The sequence below is a fragment of the Phacochoerus africanus genome, chromosome 16 (genome assembly GCF_016906955.1).
Source record: "Phacochoerus africanus isolate WHEZ1 chromosome 16, ROS_Pafr_v1, whole genome shotgun sequence".
In the NCBI taxonomy this organism is placed as follows: Eukaryota; Metazoa; Chordata; class Mammalia; order Artiodactyla; family Suidae; genus Phacochoerus; species Phacochoerus africanus.
The window spans coordinates 16,539,382-16,565,972 of NC_062559.1; the positions used below are offsets into that span (position 1 = coordinate 16,539,382).

General features: G+C 51.6%; 1 protein-coding gene across 1 annotated transcript in view; it reads left to right on the forward strand.

Annotated features, from left to right (window-relative positions):
• The window catches only part of PLXNA4 (plexin A4), a 458,094-nt gene that overhangs the window by 47,261 nt on the left and 384,242 nt on the right, over positions 1 to 26,591 (forward strand). The window contains exon 2 of the mRNA XM_047763901.1: positions 22,158 to 23,415. Within this exon, the coding sequence (XP_047619857.1) occupies positions 22,231 to 23,415 (1,185 nt within the window). The 5' untranslated portion in view covers positions 22,158 to 22,230. The remainder of the gene's footprint in view (positions 1 to 22,157; positions 23,416 to 26,591) is intronic.

Genomic DNA, 26,591 nt, shown 5'->3' on the forward strand with positions numbered 1-26,591 from the left:
GGGCGAGACCTGGCTGTGGCAGGGGGTGTGCGAATGGTGAAGGTTGTAGCGGGAGGGGACTTGGTCTTTCCCCTCTGCCCATCTGCAGCTTCTCCCCGGGTCTGGAGCAAGAGTCAGCATCAGGATAAAATGATATGAACTCGTCTGTCATCGGGAATAAACGGAGGAGGGGCTGAGCTTTCTGGGGGAGCAATATAACACCTGAGTGATGGAAGGGATAATGGTGAACCCTGATACGTGCCCAGCACTGTTTGAAGCGGTTACACCTATTCGCTCATTTAATCCTCACTAAAGCCTGGTGTGGCATGAGCTACAATGACCCCATTTTATACTCAGGAGACCGAGGTTAAGAGAGCAGCTCGTCCAAGGCCCCAACACGGATGCAAGTTTTCCTCCAGGCTCCCTTCTCCCGATGACCTTGAGAGGCGGGGGCCAGGTGGGAAGCAGAGGTTCTGAGCCTGGGATGGAGCCGGGACTCCAGCACTGAAAATGGCCCTCTGTGAACCCTGGTTTCTCCCCTTGTCCAAGGGCAAGAGTAAGACCTTCCTTATGGCGTTATGGCCAGGATTAACGGAGGTGATGGGGTCCAGTTCACAGCTCAGTGCTGGGCATATGGCACGGTCTCGGTAATTAGCTCTTTTTATGAAGGGGAAAATGCCTTGACTTTCAGTCACAGAGTAGGTATCCTGGCTGTGGGGCCTGCCACGAGGCTGTCCATCAAGGAACAGAGCAAGAGTCAGGGAGCAAAGGAACCTGGGTCCTCATTCTCAATATCACTGTTTTGTTTTGTTTTGTTTTGTTTTGTGTTTTTTTTTTTTTTTTCCTTTCTTGGGTGAGCTGGTGGGACAGTGGGGTGTGGGCCATGGGGTGGCTGCTCTGAAGGCAACTAAGAAGAGCGAAATACTTGATGGGAAGGGACCAGATCTGCTGCTGATGTGAGAAGGAGGGTAGGAGAAGAAATAAGTCAGCCAAAGACCTTAATGAAGAGCTGGATCTGGAGATCTGCGAGAGTAAGCTTACTCCTTCCTTGTTTTCCCACTGAAGCCCACCAGCCAGATTACCAGCCCACCCTGCCCTGACCCACCCAGGGCAACCCTTGGCAGAGTGGGGCCTGGACCGTGGTCTGCCATGTTCCAGCGTGCACTGCCACCCATGGGGCAAAGTCTGTCAGCCTTCATGGGGAGGATTAGCATGAATGCATGATGCATTTGTGATGGTGAACATAAACCCAACTCTCAAAATAGTCTTTCTAATCATTTTGATTTTGTGTTTGTTTGTTTTGGGAGAAGGGAGTGATTTTTGGTCGGGTTAGTTAGCCCCACGGCTTGTAATGTGGATGATGAAGAGTTTGTGCTGAGAATAGAAGGATCATGTCTTCATTTCCTTGATTGCTAGAGCTTGCTTGATTTGTAGTGCTTTCTGGCCATACTCTTCTTATAGGAATCTTTTAAAGCTACTTGCCCATTTTTGAAAACACCAGATTGTTAAACTAAAAAAATGCTGCAAGTCACAAATCTCCTTAGTCGCCACAGATATGCCGCAATATCTTGCAAATACTGCTGGCTAATTAAGATGTGAGGGGACCACATCAGTTTCTGGGTATCGTAAGAGCCCTCCTCTGCCCTGTGGACACCTGCTGTCCCCTGCAGGACACAGACATATCAGCCCATAGGCATGCCGGTTCTATGTCTCGAATATTAGTAGAGCCATTATCTTTCATTCCTTTGAGAGAAAAACATAGATAAATAGAAATTCTAGTATTTTTGTTCCACATTTCCTTAATTTGGAGACCACTAAAATAAAAGATCTTCCATGCCAGCCAACCCAGTATCTGTCCCATTTGCTGTGACTCCTGGCTGTTCTCACTCTGAAGACCCATCTTTCTCCCTTTGTCCTCTCCGCATCCCCTTTCCCCACTGCTGTGTCTGCACACACACATGCACACTCATATGTATTTCCATGGGGATGTCCCTCGCAGCCAGGCTCTCGCCTCTGTGCTGTGGTGGGGATGCAGGCATAGGCCATGCTTCTCTCTCCTGGAAGAGGAGATGCTCCTTCTTTATGGGGACTCCTGCTGCAGAAGTGAGTCTCATGGTGGGAGGAAGTAGTTGGACAGGTGGCCTGTGGCAGGTTAGTTGGGGATCAGGGCAGAGCTAGAACTGCCGGTGGATCTTGCTGGGTTTCCCCGTTCCAGCCAAGAAGCAGAGAGTAGCATTGCATCATGCTGTAGCTTCCTCTTTACTGGCATTTTCTTCTAAGCAGGGTCAGTTCTGGGAGTCATCGCAGAGCAGCCATTCTGTTTCCCAGCCTCTTTCTTCAGCACCCCCCCCCCCGCCCCGATCAAGAAAGGTTCCTTTGATGCTTCTGTTGCTGGGTGATTTGCCAAAGCAAGCAAACAAATAAAGCCCCTTAATCTGTCCTTTAGAACAGCCTCACAGGGGTCTGGTTCTGCAGGCACTGGGCCCAAACCAGAGTTCTGGGGTCCCAAGATGATGTGGCTTTGTCCATGCTGTTGGGTTGGTCTGGGGTGGTGGCACCAAGGCTGCCAGAGGCGGGCAGTGAGTGGAGGGAAGGGGAGGTGCTGGCAGCAGATGGGGAAGGCAGCCTGCAGCCCGTGTGTGGGAGAAGCCCCTGGACACCACTGAGTCTGAACCCCCCGAGGTGGGCAGGGCGGCTGCAGCTTCATAGACTGCAGAATGCAAGGAGAACAGAGACCCAGAGGCATCAAATGAGAGAAAAATGGTTTTCTTGTGAAGCCAAGGTTTTTTGTTTTAAGTAAGCACAAGGGACCCCTGATGTGGAAGGGAATCTTTGAATTATTGGAAGATGCTTTGGGGGTGGAAAACTGGGCTGAGGCCGGCCTCTGTGGATTTGGGGGAACGCTTTGAACAGAGGTGCCTGGAGACCCTCCTCAAAAGCTCAGCGACTGGCTTACAGGACAAGTTCAATCTTTTCATGTTGGAGGCCTTGCACCCATCTGGTTCCTGAATTTATGTCCTGTGTTAGGATTTGGTTACCTTTGATGGGGCTGAGAGCACTCGGAGGGACATTCTAGGGTCCATTTAAGGTCTCATGAAACGGACCTTATGTCCTTCCATCTCCTCTTAGGCACGTGCACTGTGCTGAGTGCCGTGTACTGTGCATTGGACTCTACATGAGAAGCGTATCTTCACCTCTGAAGGGCTTAGGGTGCCAAGTGACTACAAGGATAAACATCATGGCAGGTGCAACGTAGAAAGTGATAAGCTCTCATATTCGCTTTGGAAATTCAGGGAAGGAGAGAGTTTCCTTTGGCTTGGAGGTTAGGAGGGGTTTGCGCTGGCGGTCACCAGTTACTCAGGCTGCCTCGTTGCGACCTCACTGCAGTCTAGAGGACACATCCTACTCTCATCCCTATTTCATGGTTGAGGAAACCGAGGCCTAAAGGGAATAAGTAATTTGTCCAAGGTCAAATTGTAAGTGTAGAGACAGAGAGGAAGGAAGAGAAGGGACTCTCAGGCAGAGGGAACATGGGCTTATGGATCATTGGTAGGGCTTCTTTGGTGAGATGTCTTGTCAAGTCATTTGTCCATCTTTAAAAGTGGGTTGTTTGTCTTGTTGTTGCTGAGTTGTAGGTCTTGGTATTTTCTTGGTACCAGACCTTATTAGAGGTATGATAATTGAATATGTTTTCTTCCCATTCCATAGGTTGTCCTTTTTAGTTTATTTTTGAGGAATTCAGTTTATTGAGGTATAATTGATAGAGCACAAATTGCCTACTTATGCAGTTCAGAGTTTTGCCATGTGTAAACACCTGTGAAACAATCACCACAAATAAGGTCATAAACATAGCCATCCCCTTCGAAAGTTTCCTAATGACCCTTTGTAATTCCTTCTTCCTGCCTTTATTCTCTCTGTTAAAAGCAATGCTCTAAATACCCTGGTGGTGATACGAAAGCATAAGGGGCTGATGCATAAACTGGGACTCAGGAGCCCAGACACCTAGTGTTCTGGCTCTATGGTTGGTGAATGCTGGTGTCCCAGCCCAGCGGCACGGGCTGTTGGCGGTTCTCATCTACTCTGGCTGCACGTGATTATTCCTTTTTTAAAAAAGCAACATTTGAATAATTATTTTACAATTAATTTTGAATAATTATTGCTTAAAAAAATACTGGTGTCCATCCTACATCTTTTGAGTGAGGGTTTCCAGGGGTAGGATCCAGGTGTCTGTGCTTTTTGAAAAGCTCCCCCAATGATGCTGATGCACGGGATGTTGAGAAGATTTCCAATACAGACTTCTTATCCAAAATTCCATGGTTTGCATATCAATTTGTATTTTTCATATTGATTTCATTTCATGCTCAAAAACACCATGAGGTAGGTAAGAAAAATGGACCTTGTTTAAAGACAAGGACACAAATCTCTAGAGTGGATAAGGGACCTGAGTGGGTTTAAGGTAGAGGGGGACTGGGAGAAAGCTTGTGTTTCCCATATTCCCCGCAACTGCTGTTGAACAAGGTGACATCAACGCACAGGCAGCCGGTGGCTCCCAGGGTGGGATACCATGGACCAGGGTCTGACTTTGCCAGCATATCCAGAGACGGACAGATTCTCAGCACTAATTCACTCTAATTCTCTGGGACATTGATCTTTAAGGTAAAATACCACCTTATTCATTGCAGTGGAGTCTGTTGCTAGCTAGTTCATGGACGCATCGGTCGCTCTCCTTGGCACCTGTCTTGGCCTTCATGGAAGCCAGGTATCATGGAGAGCACGTCTGCCACCTGAAGGTGTACTGGACGAATCAGCGAGAGGCTTTCAGTTTTTGTGAACGGAATCCAATGCTGGGGTGAAGGATAAGTGAATGATCATCTCACATGAGAAGCCCGCAAGTCGGTGCCTCCGGACTTGGGTCTTTTGTCGGCTCAACGTCATCGTCCCCCGGGTGCTTTCTTCTCTCTGCTCAGCCATGGCGGATATAGGGGTGATGGCCCCCCTCGGTCAGGAGAGGCCTGCAGCCATTGATGGCACTGAGTGTGGTGGGAAGATAAGGAAAAAGGGGCCGCTCCTCCAAGGGACGTCCCCAGAGGCTTCCCATTTGGTCCAATGGGCCAGGTTTGAGTCTCGCGGCTGTTCCAAAGCTCATCACTGGCAGGAGGAGGGAGACCTCCACGATTGGCTTCATCCAGTCGTGGTCACCAGTGGGGCTGGGAATCACCGGCTTCTTCCGGTCGAGAGTGGCCTCCTTCTGAGGTGGGGCTGCATGGGGAGGGTGTGCCCCTGAATAAAGTTGGGGCTATATGATCAAGAAAACGTTTTTTTTTGGGGGGGGGTCAGCTTGCTCTTTGGGAGAACGTGGATTTGGAACAAGGAGGCTGGTGTTTTTGAGAACCAGGTCACCTGTGCCGTGAAGACGCCTGATAACCAATTGCTGTCCCTCTGCAGAGCTCGCCTCCCGGAGGGTGAGCCCCGAACACGTGTCCTTCGGTCTCCACCGCTCGCTCTCCTCTCCCTGGTTGGTATGAAATGAAGACCCAGCAGCTCTTGCTGTTTGGCTCTGCACTCCAGGCTGACCACCCCGAGTTGGCTAATGCCTTTTTTATTCACACGGTTGAGGTTTCTGCCGTCTTGACTTACCTCCTCGTCTACGGGAAAAAACCATGTCACCCTGAGTGGGCTTTGGTCCCCTGCCCTTTTAGCAGTGATTGGGGAACACCTTTCCGCCGTAAGGTGGCTTCTGCAGATATCTGGCACTTCCGTGAGGACGTCTTGATTGTTACTCAATTAGTTCTCAGAAAGCAACCTTATCTTCTTGTTGCAGGGGCTTCTTTTTATAGCCTGTGTGCACAGACTCCATCAGCTACCTCCCAGGGCTGTTTGAAGATGCTGTTCAGATCAGCACCGAGGGGGCACCTGGGCGGAGGTTGAATGTGGTACCTGGGCAATATGCTGGCAGGTGGCATGGGGGTTGGTTTGGGCAAACACAAACATGACCGTGATGTAGTCAGGTGTCAATTCAGGTGGGAATACGGGTCATTGGTCGGTTGCCTCATCGATCTTCACAGGCTGCGCATTTTGCCTCATTGATTTTTCACTGCCCACTGAATCTTGTTCATCTTTCACTTAGAGATTGCTTCATTTCTTTTCAATTCATTTTTTTCTGGGCCTGTTTGACACTTTACCACATGGCATTATCCTTCCTTGTGGTGGATGCTGATCAGCCCTTTCCGGGGACAGTCTCTGACCTTTGCAAAGGCCTTTAGCCTCCCTGAGCCTCTATTTCCTCATCTGTTAAATAGAGGGATAATTCCTGCCCAGAGCATCTAGAAGTTGGGCAGGCAGGTATGTATCTGGGAGAGTCGCTGCTGAGAGGTGGCAGCAAGATTGGCTCAGTCAGGGAACAGTGGCCTTGCTCAGACTTGGCCTTGGGGGAGGGATCTCCATGGGGGGGGAGGGCCGTGAGGTCCTGCAGCCTCAGCTCTTGCCCAGACTTTGGGATTTCTCTAGCTAATCATGGCAGTGTCAGCCACATTGGCTCCCGAGGATGGGATGCATCTTCCTTAGAAGCTCAGCCCAAGAATGGATTTACGACTGCCCATTAATATCTAATAGCACAGTTGAGACAAGGCTGGACATTTTAACAGGACATTGACTGGGGCCTGGGGGTCATAAAAGGAAAAGAAATAGAGTTACTGAAACAAGCCAATGTGCTTTCCAAGTTAGGGTTTATTTCACTTCATTAGTAGATGAAGCCCCGGTTTAATACCTACTGTGCTACCATGACCACTGTCCTTTTTTGACCCCTGGCTAGACCTTAGACACCCTCTAACATTTAGGCTTAAAGACTGAGGCCCAGAGAGGAATGGGCTTCCCCCCTCCTGCCGGTGAAGGTGTGTCATCAGTCAACCCACTGGGGGAGCCACCTGTTACCTGGGTGGCTGATGCCATGATGACATGTGGAGTGGAATAAGGCAGACACACAGGACAAGTCCTGTGTGATTCCACTTATATGAGGTGCCTGGAGTAGTCAGAGTCATAGAGACAGAAGGTAGAATGTTCATTGCCAGAGATCTGGGGGGAGAGAGGTTTGGGGAATTAGTGTTTAATGGGTACAGAGTTTCAGTTTGGGATGATGGAAAAGTTTTGGAGACGGACGGCAGCAATGGTTGCACAACAATATGAATGTGCTTGGTGGCACTGAACCCACAATGATTGAAATGGTTATGTCCCTTTTAGGTAGAGTTTAAAGAATAATGCAATGAATTTGTTTACAGAACAGAAACAGACTCACAGACAAACAAAATAGACTTATGGCTACCAAAGGGGAAGGGGGGCTGATAAATTAGGAGTTTGGGATTAGCAGATACCCACACTGTATATAAAATAGATAAACAGCAAGGACCTACTGTATAGCACGGGAAACTATACTTCAAAACTTGTAATAAACCATGATGGAAAAGAAATATAAATACATACACGTATATAACTTTGCTGTACACCTGAAACTAACACAACACTGCCAACCAACCATAGTTCAATTTTAAAAAGGACAGAATGGTTAACTTGGTACATTTTTATGTTATGTAGCTTGTACCATATATTTTTTTAAAGTTAATATTAAAAAGCTTTGTTCTTAGTCTGCGTTCTTTTAACTTCAGTCTGATTTCTTTCAGCCCTTCACTGGTTTGCACAAGAGGGTGCCCAGGGTGCTGTTTATAACTTGTGTAACATGTATGACTGGAGCTGAATATCCCTTGCCATTTCCACTCTTTTAATGGTATTAATTTTGGCTATAAATTTATGAGGTTTACAAAGTAGTCCGCACTTCCCAGGCATTTGCAGTTTCCCTTTAGTAAAACAGAAACTTTGATGTGCTAGTTTTTCTTTCACAAAAAAATAAGCGTAAAACGCTAGGTCCCTTAGGAAAATATTTTCATTGGCATCACCTTCTTCCAGCCGAGGTCCCTTGGTGCAGCCTCAAGCCAGGGCCCGGATGCCTCCAGGGCTTTCTTCAGGCTTAGGTTCAGATGTTAGCCTCCCTTCATATTAGGTATTGAGAACCAGTGGCTTATGTGGAAGGGAAGAAGACCATTAGCCCCTCTTGGAGCATTCAAATGAGATGCGTGTTGCAGACCACATAGCAGGCTTCCGTGAAAGCCACTCCTTGCTCCCATTGCTTTCCGCCTCAGCCCAGCTGGCTCTGCACCCAGCCTTGACCCTTGCTGCCCCCAACTGAGCTCTTGACTTCTTTGCTCCCTACCCTGTTCCTCCCTACTCTTCCCATATCAGTAAAATGGCACCACCATCCATCCAGGTGCTCAAGCCAAACTCGGGGAGGTATTAGAAATTCTCCTCCCTGGCTCCACTCTTGTTTCCATATTCACCAGGAAGCCCTATTGGAGCAGCGAGGCCCCTGCTTTCACCCTCATCACCTGGTCCAGGCCAGCATCACCCCACAGGGACTTCCTGCAGGTCTCCTGTTCCACCCACAAACATTCTCCACCCAGAGCCAGACTGAGTTTGTCAGTGACAAACCTGACCATGTCACTTCCTTGCTTTAAACCTTTTCATGGCTTTCCATACTATTTAGCATGAAATTTCCATTCCATCCCATGGGTTTGAATGTCCTCTGTCATCTGTCCCCTGCCTTTCCCTCGGACCCCATTGCTCACACACCTCTGCTCACCCCGTGCCTTCCGGCCACTCAGCCTTCTGCCTCTTCGTTGCCGAGTCTGCCCCCTCCTCAGAGTCTCTGCACTTACTCTGCCTTAGGCCTAGAATGCTCTTTCCCCACAGCATTGCAGAGCTGGCTCGTCCTTGTCATTTGTTTAGGTCCCCTGCAAGCATCACCCCAGAGACACCTCCCCTGGACTCCAGCTAGGGAACACCCCACCCCGCATCCACTCGGTAGCAAATGACTATCCTTCTTCTTCTTCTTTTTAAGGACTTACTCTACCTGAAAATGACTATTTCATTGTCTGTCTTCTCCCTGTGAAATGTAAGGTCTGGGACAAAAAAGATCTTTTTGTCTTATTCACTCTGTGCCCTTGAAACACGGGTTCCTGGTATGAAGCAGAAGCTGAATAAGTGTTGCTTAGTGAACACAGGAATGACCTGGGTTACCCCCTCTGCTTGTTACTTGGCCCCTTATATCATTTCTTGGCCACCGAGAACTTGTCCAGTTGTGTCTTCCTTGGGTTGAAGGAAAGTGTCCTCTGTCACATGCAGTCTCTCAAGGCCTTTGGAGGTGATGACGGTGCAAAATAGTTTAGTTTTTATACTCTAAAGGGCTAGGGGGATAGTTCCCATCGTGGCTCCGTGGAAACGAATCTGACTAGTATCCAGGAGCACACAGGTTCAATCCCTGGCCTCACTCAGTGGGTTAAGGATCCAGTGTTGCCGTGACCTGTGGTGTAGGTTGCAGAAGCGGCTTGGATCCCAAGTGGCTGTGGCTGTGGTGTAGGCCGGTGGCTGCAGCTCCAATTTACCCCCTAGCCTGGGAACCTCCATATGCTGTGGGTGTGGCCCTTAAAAAAAAAAAAGACAATAAATAAATGGCTAGGGGGCCTTCCTCTCCTCCCAGTGAACCAGTATGCATTGGTCTTGGGGTCTTCTAGACTTTTCTCTCCTCCAGCTTTTGATATATAATCTTCAGTGGTGCATCTGATAGGTGGCCTTGTTTACTGGGAGGTGCTGGATCCATCAGAGGATGAGTTGTGGACACATGAAGAGCAGAGCTTTGGGCAACTTACTGAAATTCTCTGAGTCTCGGTGTCCCCATCTGGATGATAACAATCATGGGTTGGGTGGGGGTGGAGATTAGTTTTGGAGTCTTGAGTGTTGATTGCGTAGGAAGGAGCCTGTGGAAGGCAAGGTGTAACACAGAGATGAGAGGTGGTGGCAGTGGAATTTCAGGCTGTGTAAGAGGAGGAAGCACCAGAGTTGGCAGGCGTTTTCCTCTCTGCGTGGAGCATTGCGTGTTTCCATCCACTGAGTGATGTACAGAGCAGACTCAGAAGAGCTGCCAAGTCTATGCCAGGGCCTCCTGGGTTGTACAGTGGATCCAACCCTCTGTCACATCTTGGATCCATCTCCTAGACTCTTGTGCTCCCAGTGACACCACTTCTGGGAAGGTCCTGAAAGGAGGTGTCAGCAGCATCCAAAATAATTCCTTGGAGTTCCCATTATGGCTCAGTGGTAAGGAACTAGTCTAGTATCCATGAGGACACGGTTCAATCCCTGGCCTTGCTCAGTGGGTTAAGGACCCGGTGTTGTCTTGAGCAATAGTGTAGATCGCAGATTGGGCTCGGATCTGGCATGGCTGTGGCTGTGGTGTAGGCCAGGAGCTGTAGCTCCCGATTCGACCCCTAGCCTGGGAACCTCCATATGCCACAGGTGCAGTCCTGAAAAGCAAAGCAAAACAAAACAAAACGGCTCCTCCCTCTACCTGGCCTTGCTCCTGGCCCTGCACGACCATTCCCCTTCTGTGTTCTTGTCACTTGGAGAAGAAGGAGGGCATGACCAAGCCATGGGGAGCAATGGGAGGGACCCAGTCCCATCAGGAGTGCTGGCGAGAGGGCCGGCGTTGAGGTGGGGGCAGAGGTTGATTCATTGAGGACCATGCTGTGTGGCCTCTTTACAGTGATGGGCACCTGGGAAAATGGTCTTGGGTGGTCATCACCATTCTGTGCCTCACTTGAGAACTGGTGGCAGGATGGGGGTTCAGACTTACCATGTCTTGCCCGTATGTTGCTGGTGTAAGTACAGGATAGAGCGAGGTCTCAGCAGAGTGGAGTGGAAGGGGCAGGGGCGTCGGAGTTGGGAAATAGGCCTGTGTTAGTTAACTGAGAATCATTGCTGGAAACTTCAGTCTCCTTGGTCCTTTGATTCCAAGGCATGTGCCCAGCAGGTGGAAGAGGCAGGATGACAGGCTGGCACAGGTCCCCACTGCTAGGGACCCAAACACTTAAACACATGGGAATAAGAAGGAGGTGGGTTGAGAACCACCTCCTTAGGGAGAACGATGTATTATACTAGTGTTACTTGATCAATACTAAATATTTTTAAAATTCAGTGTTGTCATGGTGATGGAAGTTATTTCCAAACTTTAAGATATAACATACCCATGGAGTTCCCGTTGTGGCGCAGTGGTTAACGAATCCGACTAGGAACCATGAGGTTGCAGGTTCGATCCCTGGCCCCACTCAGTGGGTTAAGGATCCGGCGTTGCCGTGAGCTGCGGTGTAGGTTGCAGACGCGGCTCGGATCCAGCGTTGCTGTGGCTCTGGCATAGGCCGGGGGCTGCAGCTCCGATTAGACCCCTAGCCTGGGAACCTCCATATACCATGGGAGCGGTCCAAGAAATAGCAAAAAGACAGAAAAAAAAAAAAGATATAACATACCCTATTCTGCTACCCCCTTACATATTGCAGGTAATAGTGCCCAGACTTTGTTGCAATCAATTCTGCACATAATTTTTTTTGGCTGCACCCGCAGCATATGAATATTCCCAGTCCAGGGACTGAATCTACACCACAGCAGCAACCCAAGCCGCCGCAGTGACAATGCCTTATCCCGCTGCACCACAAGAGAACTCCCTGAACATTTTTTTTTAAAAGAGTGAATATAGCTCCATTCGGCTTCCGGCTGCAGGGGAGATTTCTGCCAAGATTTGCGACATGCAGCTGAAATATGTTTTGTATTTTATGAGCTTTGGCTCATCGTGGAATTAAATAGCACTAATTACATGAATATAGACCAGCAAGGGAGACAACTGTTCACTTCCTGATTTTCCTGGGAATTGAAAGAGAAAGGGAGGAGGTAGAAGGACAAGGGAGGGACTGGGGAGAGAGCCCTCCCACTAGACACTAGATGACATCTGAGGTGCTGTCACTGGGCCCAAATGTGTCTCACCTAGCCAGCTCCCTCACTGTTTGCTGTTTGATGGAATCACCAGCTTCCCTGCCTGAAGACTCTGTGGGCTGGAAGGTGGGAGGCTGGCTGCGGGAAGCAGGTCTGCTCTGATGCCAGTGATGGGGGCTGGGGGGTGCTATTTGGGGAGCAGAGTGGTATCTGGGGGAGATGCTGAGAGCAAGGACATGAGCCCAGTGGACTCCCAGCTGGGTCCCCCGGCACCCTGCACCTAGCATCCCTTCCAAACCTATCGACTTTTTAATTTTTTTGTTAGAAAAGCATAGTTAGAGATTTCTGGCAGACTAAAGAAGGAAATTGCCATTGCTTTTTCAAATTTCTTCTCTCGCTAAAGATAGGCAATGAAATGGGCGGGATCCCCTCATCGTGGGATGTCGCTTGAGCCCTCCAGTGGGTGGGGGAGCTTCAGGGATTGGGGGCCTCCTGCTGATTCTTCACTCAGCTGTCTAAAGTCGGGGTCCTCCGAGGCTGCAAGCAGTGAGGGCCCCTCCTGGAAGGGTTCACTTGGCCCCTAGGATCTGACTCAGTGAATGGGTCAATGCCTGAGCTGACAAAGTGTGTCCTGCTCCCACAGTCCTTATTGAGGGAGAGAAAAAATAGGTCCCAGGAGTGTGCGGGAGGCTGGTTTCCCAGCAGAGGTCCCGCATTCTCTGGGGGCAGGCGGGGGGACTTGACCACACTGGGCTCTCCCCAGGCACCTCGCCATCTAGATTCTGGCCACCAAAAAGCCAATTTAAGCAAAGATGCAAAAAGACTCGAGCGAGAGACTTCAGCCCCAGCCTTTTGCTTCGCAGCGAACACCACCACTGGGCTGTGACCCGCACTGTTTCCTGGCTCTACCACAAAGGCCATTTGCGGCGCCCTCCCCACGCCCACGACGGCCGGTATTCTGTGAAGCCCGGCTCGCTTCACTCTCGCTTCCCCCAGATTTAAGCCCAAGAAGAAATGTGACGATTTCTCTTGATTCACCACCCTATTTCCAAAAACACCATTTTACAGACGGGGACACCAAAGCATCGAGGAGGCAGGACCGTGGTCAGTGAGGGGGACCATTCCTGACTCTGAAGCATCCTCTGTGATTCAGAGAGAGGAGGCTCTTATGGGTGCCTTTGGCTGGGCTACCATGTCAGCCGCTATGAACTAAGAACTAAGACTATCCCGCCTCTTCACTCAGCCATGGCAGGAGAGAAGGGCCTTCAGAGAGAGGCGCTTATTAGCACGAAAGCCACGTGATGCCAGGCTGGGCGTCCAGGGAGAGAAAGTGGTGAGGTTCAGGACACGGGGGGAGCAGGTGGCTGGGAGGGCAGCAGAGTGCCTCCCTTTTTTTTTGCATTTTTCTTTTTAAATTCTTTATTAAAGTGTAGATGACCTACAGTGTTCCTTCCATTTCTGTTGTACGGCAAAGTGACCCAGTCACACATATATATACAATTCTTTTTTTTTTTTCATACCGTGGGTTAGTTAAGGATCTGGCGTTGCTGTGGCTGTGGTGTAGGCTGGCAGCTGCAGCTCCGGTTGAAGTGCTAGCCTGGGAACCTCCATATGCCAGAGGTGTGGCCCTGAAAAGCAAAACCTTCTTTTTTGTCCATGAGCCTCCTTTCCAGATGAAGATCAGTCTGCAAAAGCAATCCTTCAACCCGCTTTGCCCCAGGCCATGTGCCCGAGACAGGATTACATGGATAGATGACTGCTGCCAGCGTATGGTGGACCCCAGGCCCCTTCTCTGTGACTCGAATGTCCACCCAGGTCTTGGAGGAGCAAAATTGACAATGGCTGTTCCATATGCCACAGCTTTGGTGTGTCTTGAGCACCTTCTCATGATTGTGCCTTTGTCTCTGTGCATCCAGAGGCCAGTGGGGACCGTCAGGAGAAACTGGAGCCAGTCACCTGAGACAGGGCATTTCTCGTGGGCTGGGCCAAGGGCTGGGGTGGGAGAGAGTGACCACAGGGATGCCAGGTCATCCAGGACGTCTGACCCTCAGTCCCCACTGAGGCCCGCCTGTTTCTTTAAATGAGACGCTGCTATTGAGAGTAGTGTGTTTTTAAAGCCTCACAGCCAGACTCGGAGTAAAGAGAGTCATTGCTTAGCGACACCCCCGCCCGAGCACAGGCCTGGAATATAAAGGGCTGCCGCGCTGTAATAATGGCCTTCCGTCTTGGGCTGCCTGGGCTAGAGCTCCCGCTTGGCTCTGCCGGGAATGCCAGACTTGGCCAGGGAAAAGTGGTTCTGCACCCTGGGGGGCTCCCTCAAGGCCAAGGACGGGGAGGCCTGGGGGAGGGGAAACCATAGACGGGGGCCTCAGGGGTCCAGCGCAGACCTAATGTCTGAATGGGGACGGCTGGCTGGCTCACCCTCCTGCAGAGGCTTCTTCCAGGCTGGTTGCAAAGGCTCTGTCCATGGTGATGGCGTTCCCCGGCCCTCTAAACGGGGAAGTGAGGATTAAGAGCCCTGCGTAGCTGCACTTGGTGCTGAATTTCCCGGGGACTCGACTGGTTGCCTGGCGGCTGGACTCTGAGCTTGTGCCTGGCTCCCCATGGCTCCCTCGTCCCCGTCCCCATCGTTTATGCCCTTCTCCAGCCCCTTTCGCTGACTACTGATGTCGCACTTCTCATTGCTCGAAAGAACAGAAGCAGAGCGAAAGTGGAATGGAGGGATTGGCTCCTGGGCTGGTGACTTGGCCCGGCTGTGGCTGCCTCCTCGTCTTGTGCTGGGGTGTGGCCAGGCTCACCTTCTGCACTTGGGACTGGCCAAGGACATCACTGTGACCTCCTCCTGGGAGGACACTCACTTCGACTTGATCTTTCCCCGAGTGCTCGTGGTGGATTGCACTACGACACCCACACCCCCGGGGACGTGTTCCTCTTATGAATGGGGCCCTCGTTTTGGAGACATCGGCCAGAAGGCGGAGTGGCAGTGCAGGGCAGGACCTGGCGGTGAAACCCACCGGGGGCTGCATGCCCCTCGTGGTTTCAGGAGGCAGGCACAGATGTTCCGTGTAAAGATAATTCTCCAGGAAAAGAAAGAAAACCACAATCCATGGCTCCTACTCCTAGAAACCCAGAGTTTAAAGTGAGAAATGCAGACAGGAAAAAAATACCGGTTACTGGCTGGGGATGTTCTGAATGCACAGATTACGGATTGGAGGAGGAATCTAAAAAAAGCCCTTTGTCCATTTTGCTGACTTGGATCAATGGCTGGCTGGTGTTTCTCGGATGAAACAGAAAGGAGACCCGTGCTGCGTGCCTGGTCCCCGCGCTGCCCTTAGCTGCTTCGAGAGGACCGCTGAGGAACATGAGGGTTTTTCTCCCCATTGATGCTGGCACGGCCACCTCCCGTGTCTTTGGGAACAAGGGGAGTACTGACACCTAAAGAGGACTTTTGCTGGGGTGTGCCTGATGCGGTACAAGGAACGGAGCCCCCAGGCGCCCAGCTCGGGTTGGAATCTGGTTCTGTACACAGCGTGCTGGCTGTGTCTCTGCTTCTGTTCGTTATGGTGGTGCTGCTGCTGGTGCATACAAGTCCCCCCTTTCAGAGCCTTGTTCCAGTGGTGGTTTATTTCCTGTCTGTCCTGGATGTCTCTGGTTGGTGGATAGGTCCCCACCGTCTTGCAGGGCCCCAGAACCCTCTTTGTCCAGCTGGTGAAAGAATCTGGAGAGAAAACACGTCTAGTTCCTACCTGCTTTGGTGTGGAAGGGGCATCATCACACTTCTTCCCCCTTCACGGGCGTATGCAAAAGGCACGTATTTCTGGCTCATGTACCTGGAAAGCGTAAGCATAGAGGTGGCCGCAGTGCGTGTGATCTGGACATCTCTGTGATGTCACCAGGACATGGGACTCAGCTCTGCACTCCTAATACTTGGCTTCCTTTGCTTCAGGCCCCCGCCTCCGCCCATTACAAGATGGGGCCTGCGGTTCCTAAACCCACCTCTCTTGAAGGCCACATCCAATGGAAATTCAGAGAACCCTTCTCTGAACCAGTCACTGCGTCTTGCCCCTGCTCTGTGCTGATTGGTTTGGGTCTGGGTCATGTGCCCTCCCTTGGTCCAGGGATGGAGCCAATTTTCCCAGAAGCTTTTGGGCTGAGAGGGGGTGAAGGGGTGGATCCCCAGAGGATAAATAAATGGTACCACAAACAACAGGTGTCTACTCTCTCTAATTATGTCTTTCAATTAAAAAAAACCCTGACTGTTAAGGTTCTCCAGAGAAACAGAAACAATATCACACACACTTACACGCACACGCACACACACATATATATGGATGTGTATATATACCAGAGAAATATATACATATAAATATACATACAATATATATAAGTATACATATAAGAAAATTTATATGTGTATACACACACACATACACATATATAACAGAAACATGGGGAGAGAGAGAGAGAGCTAGAGAAACAGATTTATTCTAAGGAATTGGGTCATGCAATTATGGAGGCCCCAAGTCCAAAATCAGCAGGGCAGGTCTGCAGACTGGAGACTCAGAGGAGAGCCCGTGTCATAGTTTTCAGTCCAAAGGCATCTGCTGCAGAATTCACTCTCCAGGAGGTCAGGCTTTTGTTGTGTTGAGTTTTCCACTGATTATATGGCCTCACACTTACCTTATCGGGGGGGGGGGGGGGAGTCTGCTTCACTTGAAGTCCCCCCCTGATCTAAATGTTAATCTCCTCCCAAAACACTCCCACAGAAACGTCCAGAATAATGTTTGAGCACAGAGCTGGGCACCGTGCAGGAGTACCATCACACTAACTGACAGTAAGAAGTGTGTCAGGCATACAAATATGTGGCTGAAACAAAAGCCTCCCTAAAGTCTCCTCCCTCCTACATAGTCTTATTTTTCTCTTCTATTTTATTTCATTAAAAAAAAAAAAAAAAAAAGCACATGGGGAGTTCCTGTCGTGGCTTAATGGTAACAAACCTGACTAATACCCATAAGGATGTGGGTTCGATCCCTGGCCTTGCTCCGTGGGGTAAGGATCTGGCGTTGCCGTGAGCTGTGGTGTAGTTTCAGACACGGCTTGGATCCCTTTTTGCTGGGGCTGTGGTGTAGGCTGGCAGCTGTAGCTTCGGCTTGACCCCTAGCTTGGGAACCTCCTATGCCATGGGTGCGGCCCTAAAAAGACCAAAAAAAAAAAAAAAAAAGCACATGGGACCGACCTGCTCAGTTGGTTTATAGACTCATGATGGGTTGTGACTTGTCTTTTGAAACATCGTCTGAGAAGACATTTTCTGGATGTTCTGTTATCCCCTAGCACAGGTCCTCAGAAGCAGGAGTCTGTGCAAAGGGCCAGGGAAGGTACCGGGTGCCTGAAGAGGGTCCCGAAGAGATTTCCAAGTCCCACCGTGAGTGAGGGGGACCCTAGCCAGGACCTGTACCTGCTCATGCCTCCGTAGAGGACGTAGACTTACAAACACCTCTCCTCCCTAACAGGGTGCCGGGCGCTGTACAGTCAGAGCGAGGTAACGCACATGAAAACACTCTGTCAAGGCTAAAGTCGCTTTGTGAGGTAGCTGCTATTTTAAACTCCTCTGTACTAACTTTCTTCTCTGCCACTCAGCAATCTGAGAGGATGATGCTATTTCTTGAAAATTAGCGTGAGCTCTTCACCGCTCGCCACGTCAAACAAAGCCCCAATTTCTTTCATCGAAATGATGATCAGCTTCTAAAAATGAGTCCCATCTCCCCGGAGACGACTGTGAATTAAAATTTGATTTCCAAGAAGGGGAAACGGCAGTGTGTTTGGGTGTGATTGAGAGCCTTTCAGTTCTGTTTTCTGGCCCCTGTCCCACCCAAGCTCGTTCAGGGAGTCCTTCAGGGCCCTCTCGGGGTGACTCCGTCACGTTACTTGTCTTGAAGTGTCAGAGGTGGGTGGAAGGCTACCTGCAATGCGTGGTTTTAAAACCGGCTAAAAGATGGCCCCAGAGAGAAATGGGGGGTGGGGCCTGGAATAGCGATGAGGGTTTCCCAGTTTGAGGCCTCACTTATGAGGATTGATATCCTGGAGCAGAAACCACTGGGCAAGTCCAGCTTGGCCAGGACCGAACAGCCTCAGGCAGCCCTGGGGGCAGCGTGAGCAACTTGCCCACCCGTGGGTCTGGGGTGGGAGGGCTGCAGTTGGCTCACCCCCGCGGTGTCCCATGGGGTCCCTGGAAAGGCAAGCCAGAGCCCACACCCTTGCTAGTTCCCCATTTCCTTCCATTTCTCTGAGATGTTTTCTAATCAGTCCCTTTCGTGGTTTGTAAAATGAGAGACTGCTTATTCCTATCACACGTTATTGTTTTCTACAGGCTCCCGCCTCTCCAGGCGAGGTAATTTCACCGTCCCCAGATGAGGGTGACAAGTGTTTGAGATGCATAACTGTGTCTCATTTCAGTGCCTAATAGAAGACAGAGGATGAGCCCTGCCACCTTTCTGCTCAGTAAATTTATAATTACAGACTTCCTCGTCTCGCTTCTTGCAGACAAGAGAGCCATTGATGGGCTTGTGGGTCCCGTGAGTGTATACAGTAAGACAGGGGTGTGGCAGGCACACTTTCCTGGTCCTCGAAAGCAGGTTCTAATCCAAGGCCTGCGGGAAGTTCCTCCCAAGCGTCGGTGGCTGAGACCTGACTTGCACCTGCCTGTCTGGAATGAGGATGACCAGACCTGCTGAAATCGGGTGCTTGGCCGCGATGTTCTGAGAGCTGAGTTAGCCAGCAGAACATCTGATCCCCAAGGAGTAGGTGCCTCTAGACGAAGGCCAGGGAGCCGATGCTGAAGTCCAGGTAAAGGCAGAGGCTGGGCCTCAGGTGGATCGGAAGTCCTGGGATTTGAGCCTACTCCCACCCTCGCTTTGAACTCACCGCGTGACCGCCTGCAAGTCATTTAATTTCTGTGATCACAGCTCCTTGTCTCTAAAATCAGGGATTGGGAATCGTCAAAATGGATCGTCTCTTTCAGATCGAAAACTTCTAGATTCTTCTCTGATATTTAGATGTGCATACACAGGCAATTCACGATGAACCGACCTGAGCCCTCTTAGGGCTACCAGAGATGGTGCCGTCATGTGCCTTTCCATCCTAATCCTTTTGATCTTATATCAGTCTTGTCAACCACAGCATCTCTCTCTCTCTTTTTTTCCAACTCTCATTTAAGAGGCGCTTACTCTGGGCCAGGAGAGGACCTGTGCCGGGCACTTTTCCATCAGGAGTGCTCTTAGGGGTAAATAGTTATATTCACCTGATGAGCATTCCCTGCCAGTTTGTGCCCTGGGGGGGGTCCCAGGGGCTCTGCTTTCCTCCTACGGAGCTGATGGTGGTACCACTGGGCGCTGTCCTGGGATTTCTGTGTGTGAGGATTTACCGGGATTAAAACAGGCTCCCAAGGGCTCTGGAATGTGTGCGAAAGAGGGCGAGTTTTGCAGCGATGCGAGTCTGGGTTTCTGCCACTTAGGAGCCATAAGCTCTTGCAGAGCTGGTTTCCTCACCTGAAAAGCAGGTCAAACCCTCCTGACCCCAGCGAACAGCAGTCTGATGAGTGAGTGATGGCTCTGGGGCCTGGGGTACAGTAAATTGTGCACAGACACTGCTGCCCCTCGTCCTTGTCTCCAGCCCCTCTTCCTGCCAGTCAGAAAAGAGTTTTTGAGACTCCACTCCATGGCCAGGTGTGGGTCTACACCATGAGCACGGAGCCCCAGGCCTTGGTTCCAAAGTCAGTTCTTTCGGCAAAGGCTGATTTCACAGGAGCACAGAGGCTCCTCTCTGGGAGTGGGGACTGAACTCTCCTCCTTGAAGTTTCTGCCTTCAGTACCGTGCACTTTATTTTATTTTAGTATTTTATTTTATTTTATTTTTTTTTGTCTTTTCAGGGCTGCGCCCACGGCATATGGAAGTTCCTAGGCTAGGGGTTCAATGGGAGCTGCAGCTGCCGGCCTACCCCACAGCTACTGGCCTACACCACAGCTCATGGCAATGCTGGATTCTTAACCCACTGAGTGAGGCCGGGAATCAAGCCCGTGTCTTCATGGATTCTTGTCGGGTTCATTACCGCTGAGCTACGACGGGAACTCCAGCACAGCGTATTTTAATTTCAGTCTCCTGACAAGGTCCTGGCTCCCTTCTGGCCCCGTCTCCTCCTGACCCTCAGGAGCCGTGCCCTCTGGACTGACTCCTCCTGGCCTGCACCCTGGTTGAAACGGCCTTGCTGTGGCTCCGTGGACCCCTCCCACTGAGGCCCTTCCCTTCCAGCCCTGCACGTCCTCTCAAAGTCATGGCTCACCCCAAATGCCCTCAGCTCCCCAAGGCCTCCGCAGCCCTCTCCTTTCCCCTTCACCCCAGGGTAGAGGTCAGCTGTCCTTGCCTGAGCTCCCGAAGTCTCTCATGTAGCATTTCCCCATCCGAGTGACTGGCTTCTGACGGTGTCTGCCCCCGACTCGGGGTTCTTGGAGGGCCTGGTCCAGCCTGAGCCATCCTTGGATCCCGTTTGGAGTGTCCCCTGAGCATATGTTGGCCACGAGGGGGAAGAGATGACGGCTCTCCATTGAGAGGACCGCTGCGGTCATGGGCACGCTGTCTGCCGGAGTTTCTCTCCTCTGATGTTTTCTTGGGAAGACCTGGGGTTTCCCCTGGGACTTGAACCGGCAGTGTTGAGTCTCTGCTCGGCTTTCTTCTTTCCTCTCGGTTTCCGTCGAACCTGGCCCGCTCCCTGCTTGGGGCGGTGGGGGTGGGGTTCTGTGGCTCAGCCATCCACCCCTTCCAGGCACCTCGTTTGTTTCTGAGTTGCTCATTGGGAAACGAGGGCAACCCCACAGAGCTGAGATGCCCCCCAAGAAGACATAGGCCATTCCTGCCCAGATTTCTCCCGAACTGCAAGAAATACGAAACCGTCGTCTGGAAACACACCCAGAAAAGCAGCTTGAATAGAAATGAATGAGACCATTAGGATGGAAAGCTATTTTGTGCCACGGGGAGTTATTTATTTATTTACTTGACCACTTCTGAAAGCATTTGTTTTCTGCCTTTAATGAAAACATCTCCGAGGAGGCCTCGCAGCCAAGATCTGCCTCATTAAAGTGACGTCAGGCCTCAGAGCCGGGCAGGGTACCCAGAGGACCTGGCCGCTGGCCGTGTGTGAAGGGATCCAGGACGCGGGTTGTTAGTTTGGCCTCATGCACCGTCCGGCAGAGGGGAGGTGCCAAGGAGGAGTTTCCTCTGCAATTGGTGCAGAACCAGGGTGCTGGGGCTGTAGCGGATGCTGCCCCCCCAACCCCCGAGACAGGGTTGTTTGAACTAGTCTGCTGTGTATAAACAGTCACCAGTGGACGTCCCCGTCGTCTCTGCCTGGCTGGGGTAAACTGAGATGGTTTAGCGGTCTGGCGTGAGAGCCTGTCATGGACTTGGACGGCTCTAGTTCAAGTCCTTCCCTATGGCTTTTCTCTGTGCAACTTGGACAACTCCCCTCAATGTCAAGGTGGATATGCCAATAATCCTGACTTCCTAGAAGGCAGCGAGTTAGGGCCCCAGCAGGAAATGTCGCACATGCAAATTGGGCCATTTGCACAAAGGTTAAGGGAGAGGCTATTGAGGCCAGGTCAGCCTCCTCAGAGGCGGGGCAGTGTTTAGGTAGGAACACTAAGGCTCTGTTACCCCCCAGGACCCAAGGAGGCAGGCAGGAGGTGGGTCAAAGAAGCTGGGGGTGGGAGGCCCTGTACATGCAGCCCGTGGGGGCCGCCTTCCTCCTACCGCCAGCCTTCTGCTGATTCTCCACTGGCTGCTCCTAACAGGCTCAGAGGCAGGAGCCCACAGACGTACAGCCCATCCAGGTCAGCCTTTTGGGCCCAGAGAGGAGCAGAGGGCGCCTCTGGAGGGGCAGATGGAAGATCCCCAGCACTGAAGAGTTTGTTCAGGTGAAATGAGGGTCTCTGGAAGGTGCTGGACGGCGGCTGAACAAAGGCAGGCATTCTGCGGGCATTGGCTGTTTACTCTCATCACGACTGTTACCGTTGTGGCTACTGTTGCTGGTATTGTTATTAGTTGTTATTACCAGGCGCCCTCCTGCGGCTGCTGCCACCCAGCTCGGCCTGACCCACCCTGCCCCCGCCCCCTCACTGGGGAGCGGATCCCTTGGCCCGTTTCCCCCAGTGCCGTTCTGTTTCCTTGTGTGCAGCGTGCTTTGAGGGCCCAATCCACCGAGCTAGGGGGTGAAACTAAGCCTCTGCTGTTGTTGTCACCCCGGGTCACCTCTTTCCTTTCTCCCGTAGAGAGCCTGCACTCCTCCCGGGACACTCTGTGCCTGTGCCAAGTGCCACTGTGCCCCAAAGCCACGTCTCTGAAATGAAAGCCATGCCTTGGAACTGGACCTGCCTGCTGTCCCATCTTCTGATGCTGGGAATGGGCTCCTCCACTCTGCTCCCCCGGCAGCCGCCCCCTCTGCCCCAGAAGCGGTCTTTTGTCACGTTCCGCGGGGAGCCCGCCGAGAGCTTCAACCACCTGGTGGTGGACGAGAGGACAGGGCACATTTACGTGGGGGCCGTCAACCGGATCTATAAGCTCTCCAGCGACCTGAAGGTCCTGGTGACCCACCAGACAGGGCCGGACGAGGACAACCCCAAGTGCTACCCGCCCCGCATTGTCCAGACGTGCAACGAGCCCCTGACAACCACTAACAATGTCAACAAGATGCTCCTCATTGACTACAAGGAGAACAGGCTGATCGCGTGTGGCAGCCTGTATCAGGGCATCTGCAAGCTCCTGAGGCTGGAGGACCTGTTCAAGCTGGGGGAGCCCTTCCACAAGAAGGAGCACTACCTGTCGGGGGTCAACGAGAGTGGCTCTGTCTTTGGGGTGATCGTCTCCTACAGCAACCTGGACGACAAGCTCTTCATTGCCACGGCCGTGGACGGGAAGCCCGAGTACTTCCCCACCATCTCCAGCCGGAAGCTGACCAAGAACTCCGAGGCGGACGGCATGTTCGCGTACGTCTTCCACGATGAGTTTGTGGCCTCCATGATCAAGATCCCGTCCGACACCTTCACCGTCATCCCCGACTTCGATATCTACTACGTCTACGGCTTCAGCAGCGGCAACTTTGTCTACTTTTTGACCCTGCAGCCCGAGATGGTGTCTCCCCCCGGCTCCACCACCAAGGAGCAGGTGTATACGTCCAAGCTCGTGAGGCTTTGCAAGGAGGACACGGCCTTCAACTCGTACGTGGAGGTGCCCATCGGCTGTGAGCGCGGCGGGGTGGAGTACCGCCTGCTGCAGGCCGCCTACCTGTCCAAAGCCGGGGCCGTGCTGGCCCAGACCCTCGGGGTCCACCCAGAGGACGACCTCCTCTTCACCGTCTTCTCCAAAGGCCAGAAGCGGAAAATGAAATCCCTGGACGAGTCGGCCCTGTGCATCTTCATCCTGAAGCAGATCAACGACCGCATCAAGGAGCGGCTGCAGTCCTGCTACCGGGGCGAGGGCACGCTGGACCTGGCCTGGCTCAAGGTGAAGGACATTCCCTGCAGCAGCGCGGTGAGTCCGGGGCGGGCGGGCCCGGGGCCGGGGCCACGGGTTGGGGGGGTGGGGATGGGGGATAGGGCGGGGTGCAGGCCTCACCCGTGGCCGCCGCCGAGGGGTGTGAATCAGCCCTCCCGGTTTGCAGATGAGATAAGAATATCCCACCTCTGGGGTCTTGCTGGATTCAGATCATCATGAGCTCAAGCCCACTATGATTATGGCCCAGAGCCTGTCAGAGTCAGAGCGGGAGCCAGGGGTCGATTGCCTGTGTGCACTTTTCTCTATTCTCATGGGCTCATGGGCTGGAAGAGGAGGGGCTGGAATAGGCGGGCATTGGGTGCCACAGACGCTGCGGGCACCAGGCCTTGTTCAAGCTGCATTGTCATGGGCTGAGGTGTGAGGCGGGTCCCCGTCTTCTTACTGACCATGCCTGCGAATCACTTTCCTGGGAGCTTAGAGTAAACCCACTACTGAGAATAACGAGGAAAATCATTCCATATTTAGGGTAGACGAAAAGCTTTAGGAAAGGTATGTTTTTAACCTCTTGTGTATCTTTACGGAATGGCAAAAGAAGATCAAAAGTAGTCGGGTGAGAGTCCAATGAATATAGAGGGGAAAACAGGCTTGCTTAGAAAACTGTATTTATAATGCATCTTCTGTGTGTACAGTTCCATGGGAGAGACGTGTCACAGTGTCCAGACGCAGCTGAGTGCTGGGTGATAGAAGGGCTGGAAGGAGCCGGAGGAAGGGGTGGAGGAAGGGTTGGTTTAGGAGACTTGCCCAGGGGGCCTGAGGGACAGAGTGGACCTCGGGCTGCTGGGCGACCACAGGTGGCCCGGGTGACCCAGCCTCAGTCACTTGTGACCCATCATGAAAAGCATCTGCCTTTCTGTGGCTTGACTTCTGTTCATCTTTACGGTGTTTTTTCTTCTGGATCATTCTTCACGTGACTTGGAAGGTCGAGCTGTTGGCATCTTCTATGGCCTTTGTCGCTCTCCTTTCCCTTTTTCTTTGTTGTTGTCCTTTTGAAAAATTATGAGCCTTGGTTGAGGAAATCTATCCGTTCATCTTAATGTAGGGAGAAGAAAGGACACTTTAGGCATCAGGTAGCAATTTGCATTTGCATGGATGTGATTCTTGACTCCTAGTCAAACCTCGGAGGAATGCCATGGTAGGAGAATGTATTTGGATTGATCTAAGAGATGCAAGTTGCATCCACCAAGTGTGGCTGGCTGCCAAGCGGAGCTCAGAGGGCACTGGTACCCCAGCCCCACCCCTGCCCCCAGCATGTGAGGAGGCCATTCCTCAGGGCATTGGAATTTGGGGTGCAGGCAAGGGAGAGGGAGGAGAAAGAAGGAACTCACTGTGACCCAGAGTTTGTCTTTGGCGCCCTGGCATTTTGGTTCAGGATGTTTTTCAGTGACGAGTTTTCCAGGTCCCTGGGCTGAAACTAAAAGATGCCATTTCTTCTTGGAGGTTCTGAAAAGCTCAAAGACCCTAGTGTCACAAAAGAAATGGGAGAGGCACCATGGGCCAAAGAAGGAAATGGCACATTTTGCCATATTGCCAGGCCAGAGAATTGAGGGGACGCGCCTGTATCTGGTGAGCCCGGGCAGGTGGCACTTTGGGAAGCTTTGGTTTGGGCAGTAGATGATCCACTCAAGAGAGTCTATGAGACAGGCCGATGAACTTGGGAGGCGGTGGACTGCTCCCACATGGAGACCATGAATGACAGGCCACATGCCATGCTGTGGGGTGTATGTTACACTCAGATGCAGGTCTCTGGGGAAGTGCCCCGAGAGTGTCAGTGTGGAGAAGGCGCCCAGAGATGCCCGGTCTGCACCCTCATTCTGAGACTCAGCAATGTGAATGAGTTGCCCTAGGTCACGTACCTTGTGCATGAATGGCAGAGACCATATTTAAGGAGAACCTTCTTTCTTGCTTCTCATCACCTCACTTGCACACAGATACACACACACACATGCACGCACGTGTGCGCAGACACAGACACACCTGCACACATGCGTGTGCACGTGCACGAGAAATACCCCCAGAAGCATGCACATATGCACCCTATGTTAGAATAACAAGTTTCTGCTTCGTGTGCACTAAGCATCTAGTTCTTTTGAGATCAGAGGGGTTGGCTATTCTTTTCTGCAGAAAACTTGCTCCAATCCTGTCTCTTGCGGCAATGCTTTGGGGAGTAAAACCAGCTGCAGCAATCAGCCTGGCCACCCGTGAGCAAGTGCTTGTCCCGCCCTTGCTCCTGCCACAACACAGAGAGCAAAGTTCATCGAGGGCGTCTGGAGGGCTGCAGGTCCTAACATGCACCTGGCGGCCTTGGACGGAACAGAGGGGAGCAGCTTCGCAAGACAGGCTCGCGCCGGACTGGGAGTCAAGAAGCCAGATACGAAGCTTTTGATTTTTTTCTTTGGGCTTTAATTAGCCCTTTCACATTAGAGGCAAGTTTGGAGTTGAGAGCAGAAAGGAGGAAGCCAGAACCCCTGCACAGGGCTGGGGCTGTCTCCCCAGCCAGTCGAAAAGGCCACACCGGCTTTTAAAGCACAGCATCGGTTTCCTTTGATTCAGCCAACACTCGAGTTACTTCGCTCCAGGGCTCAGCAATGGTTCTTTTGGCCTCAGCTCAGACCACACATGATTCACACACCGTCAGCCAGGCCGGGCTCCTGAGTGGCTCCTCGCAGACACGGTGTTTGCAAACCCAGCCTTTCCTCCACTCATTCATTCACAAGGCCGTTGCATCCTTCTCCTTCTTACCTGGAGGCAGAGAGGGACGAGATAAAATCTAGAGTTGTTTTTGCCCCTGAGTCCAGGATTCCCTTGAAGCCTGGAAAGGGGAACCGGATCTCAGATGAGCTCTGTCCTGTGGCGTTTCAGCTGCAGGAAAGCGGAGGAGGGAAGCTAAGGCCCAGGAGGCTGACTTGAGGACTTATTTTTGGTAGAGTAGGGGGTCCCTGGTGGGTTTTGTCATAGTTACAACTAAAGCGCTTGACTGGTGGTTCCTTTTTAATTGAGATATAATTGACACGTAACATCGTGTTAGCTTGAGGTGTACAGCATAACGATTCCATAGTTGTTTCTATTGCAAAATGATCACCACAAGAGTCTAGTTAATATCCATCACCAGATATAGTTACACATTTTTTTCTTGTAAAAACTTATAAGAGCTA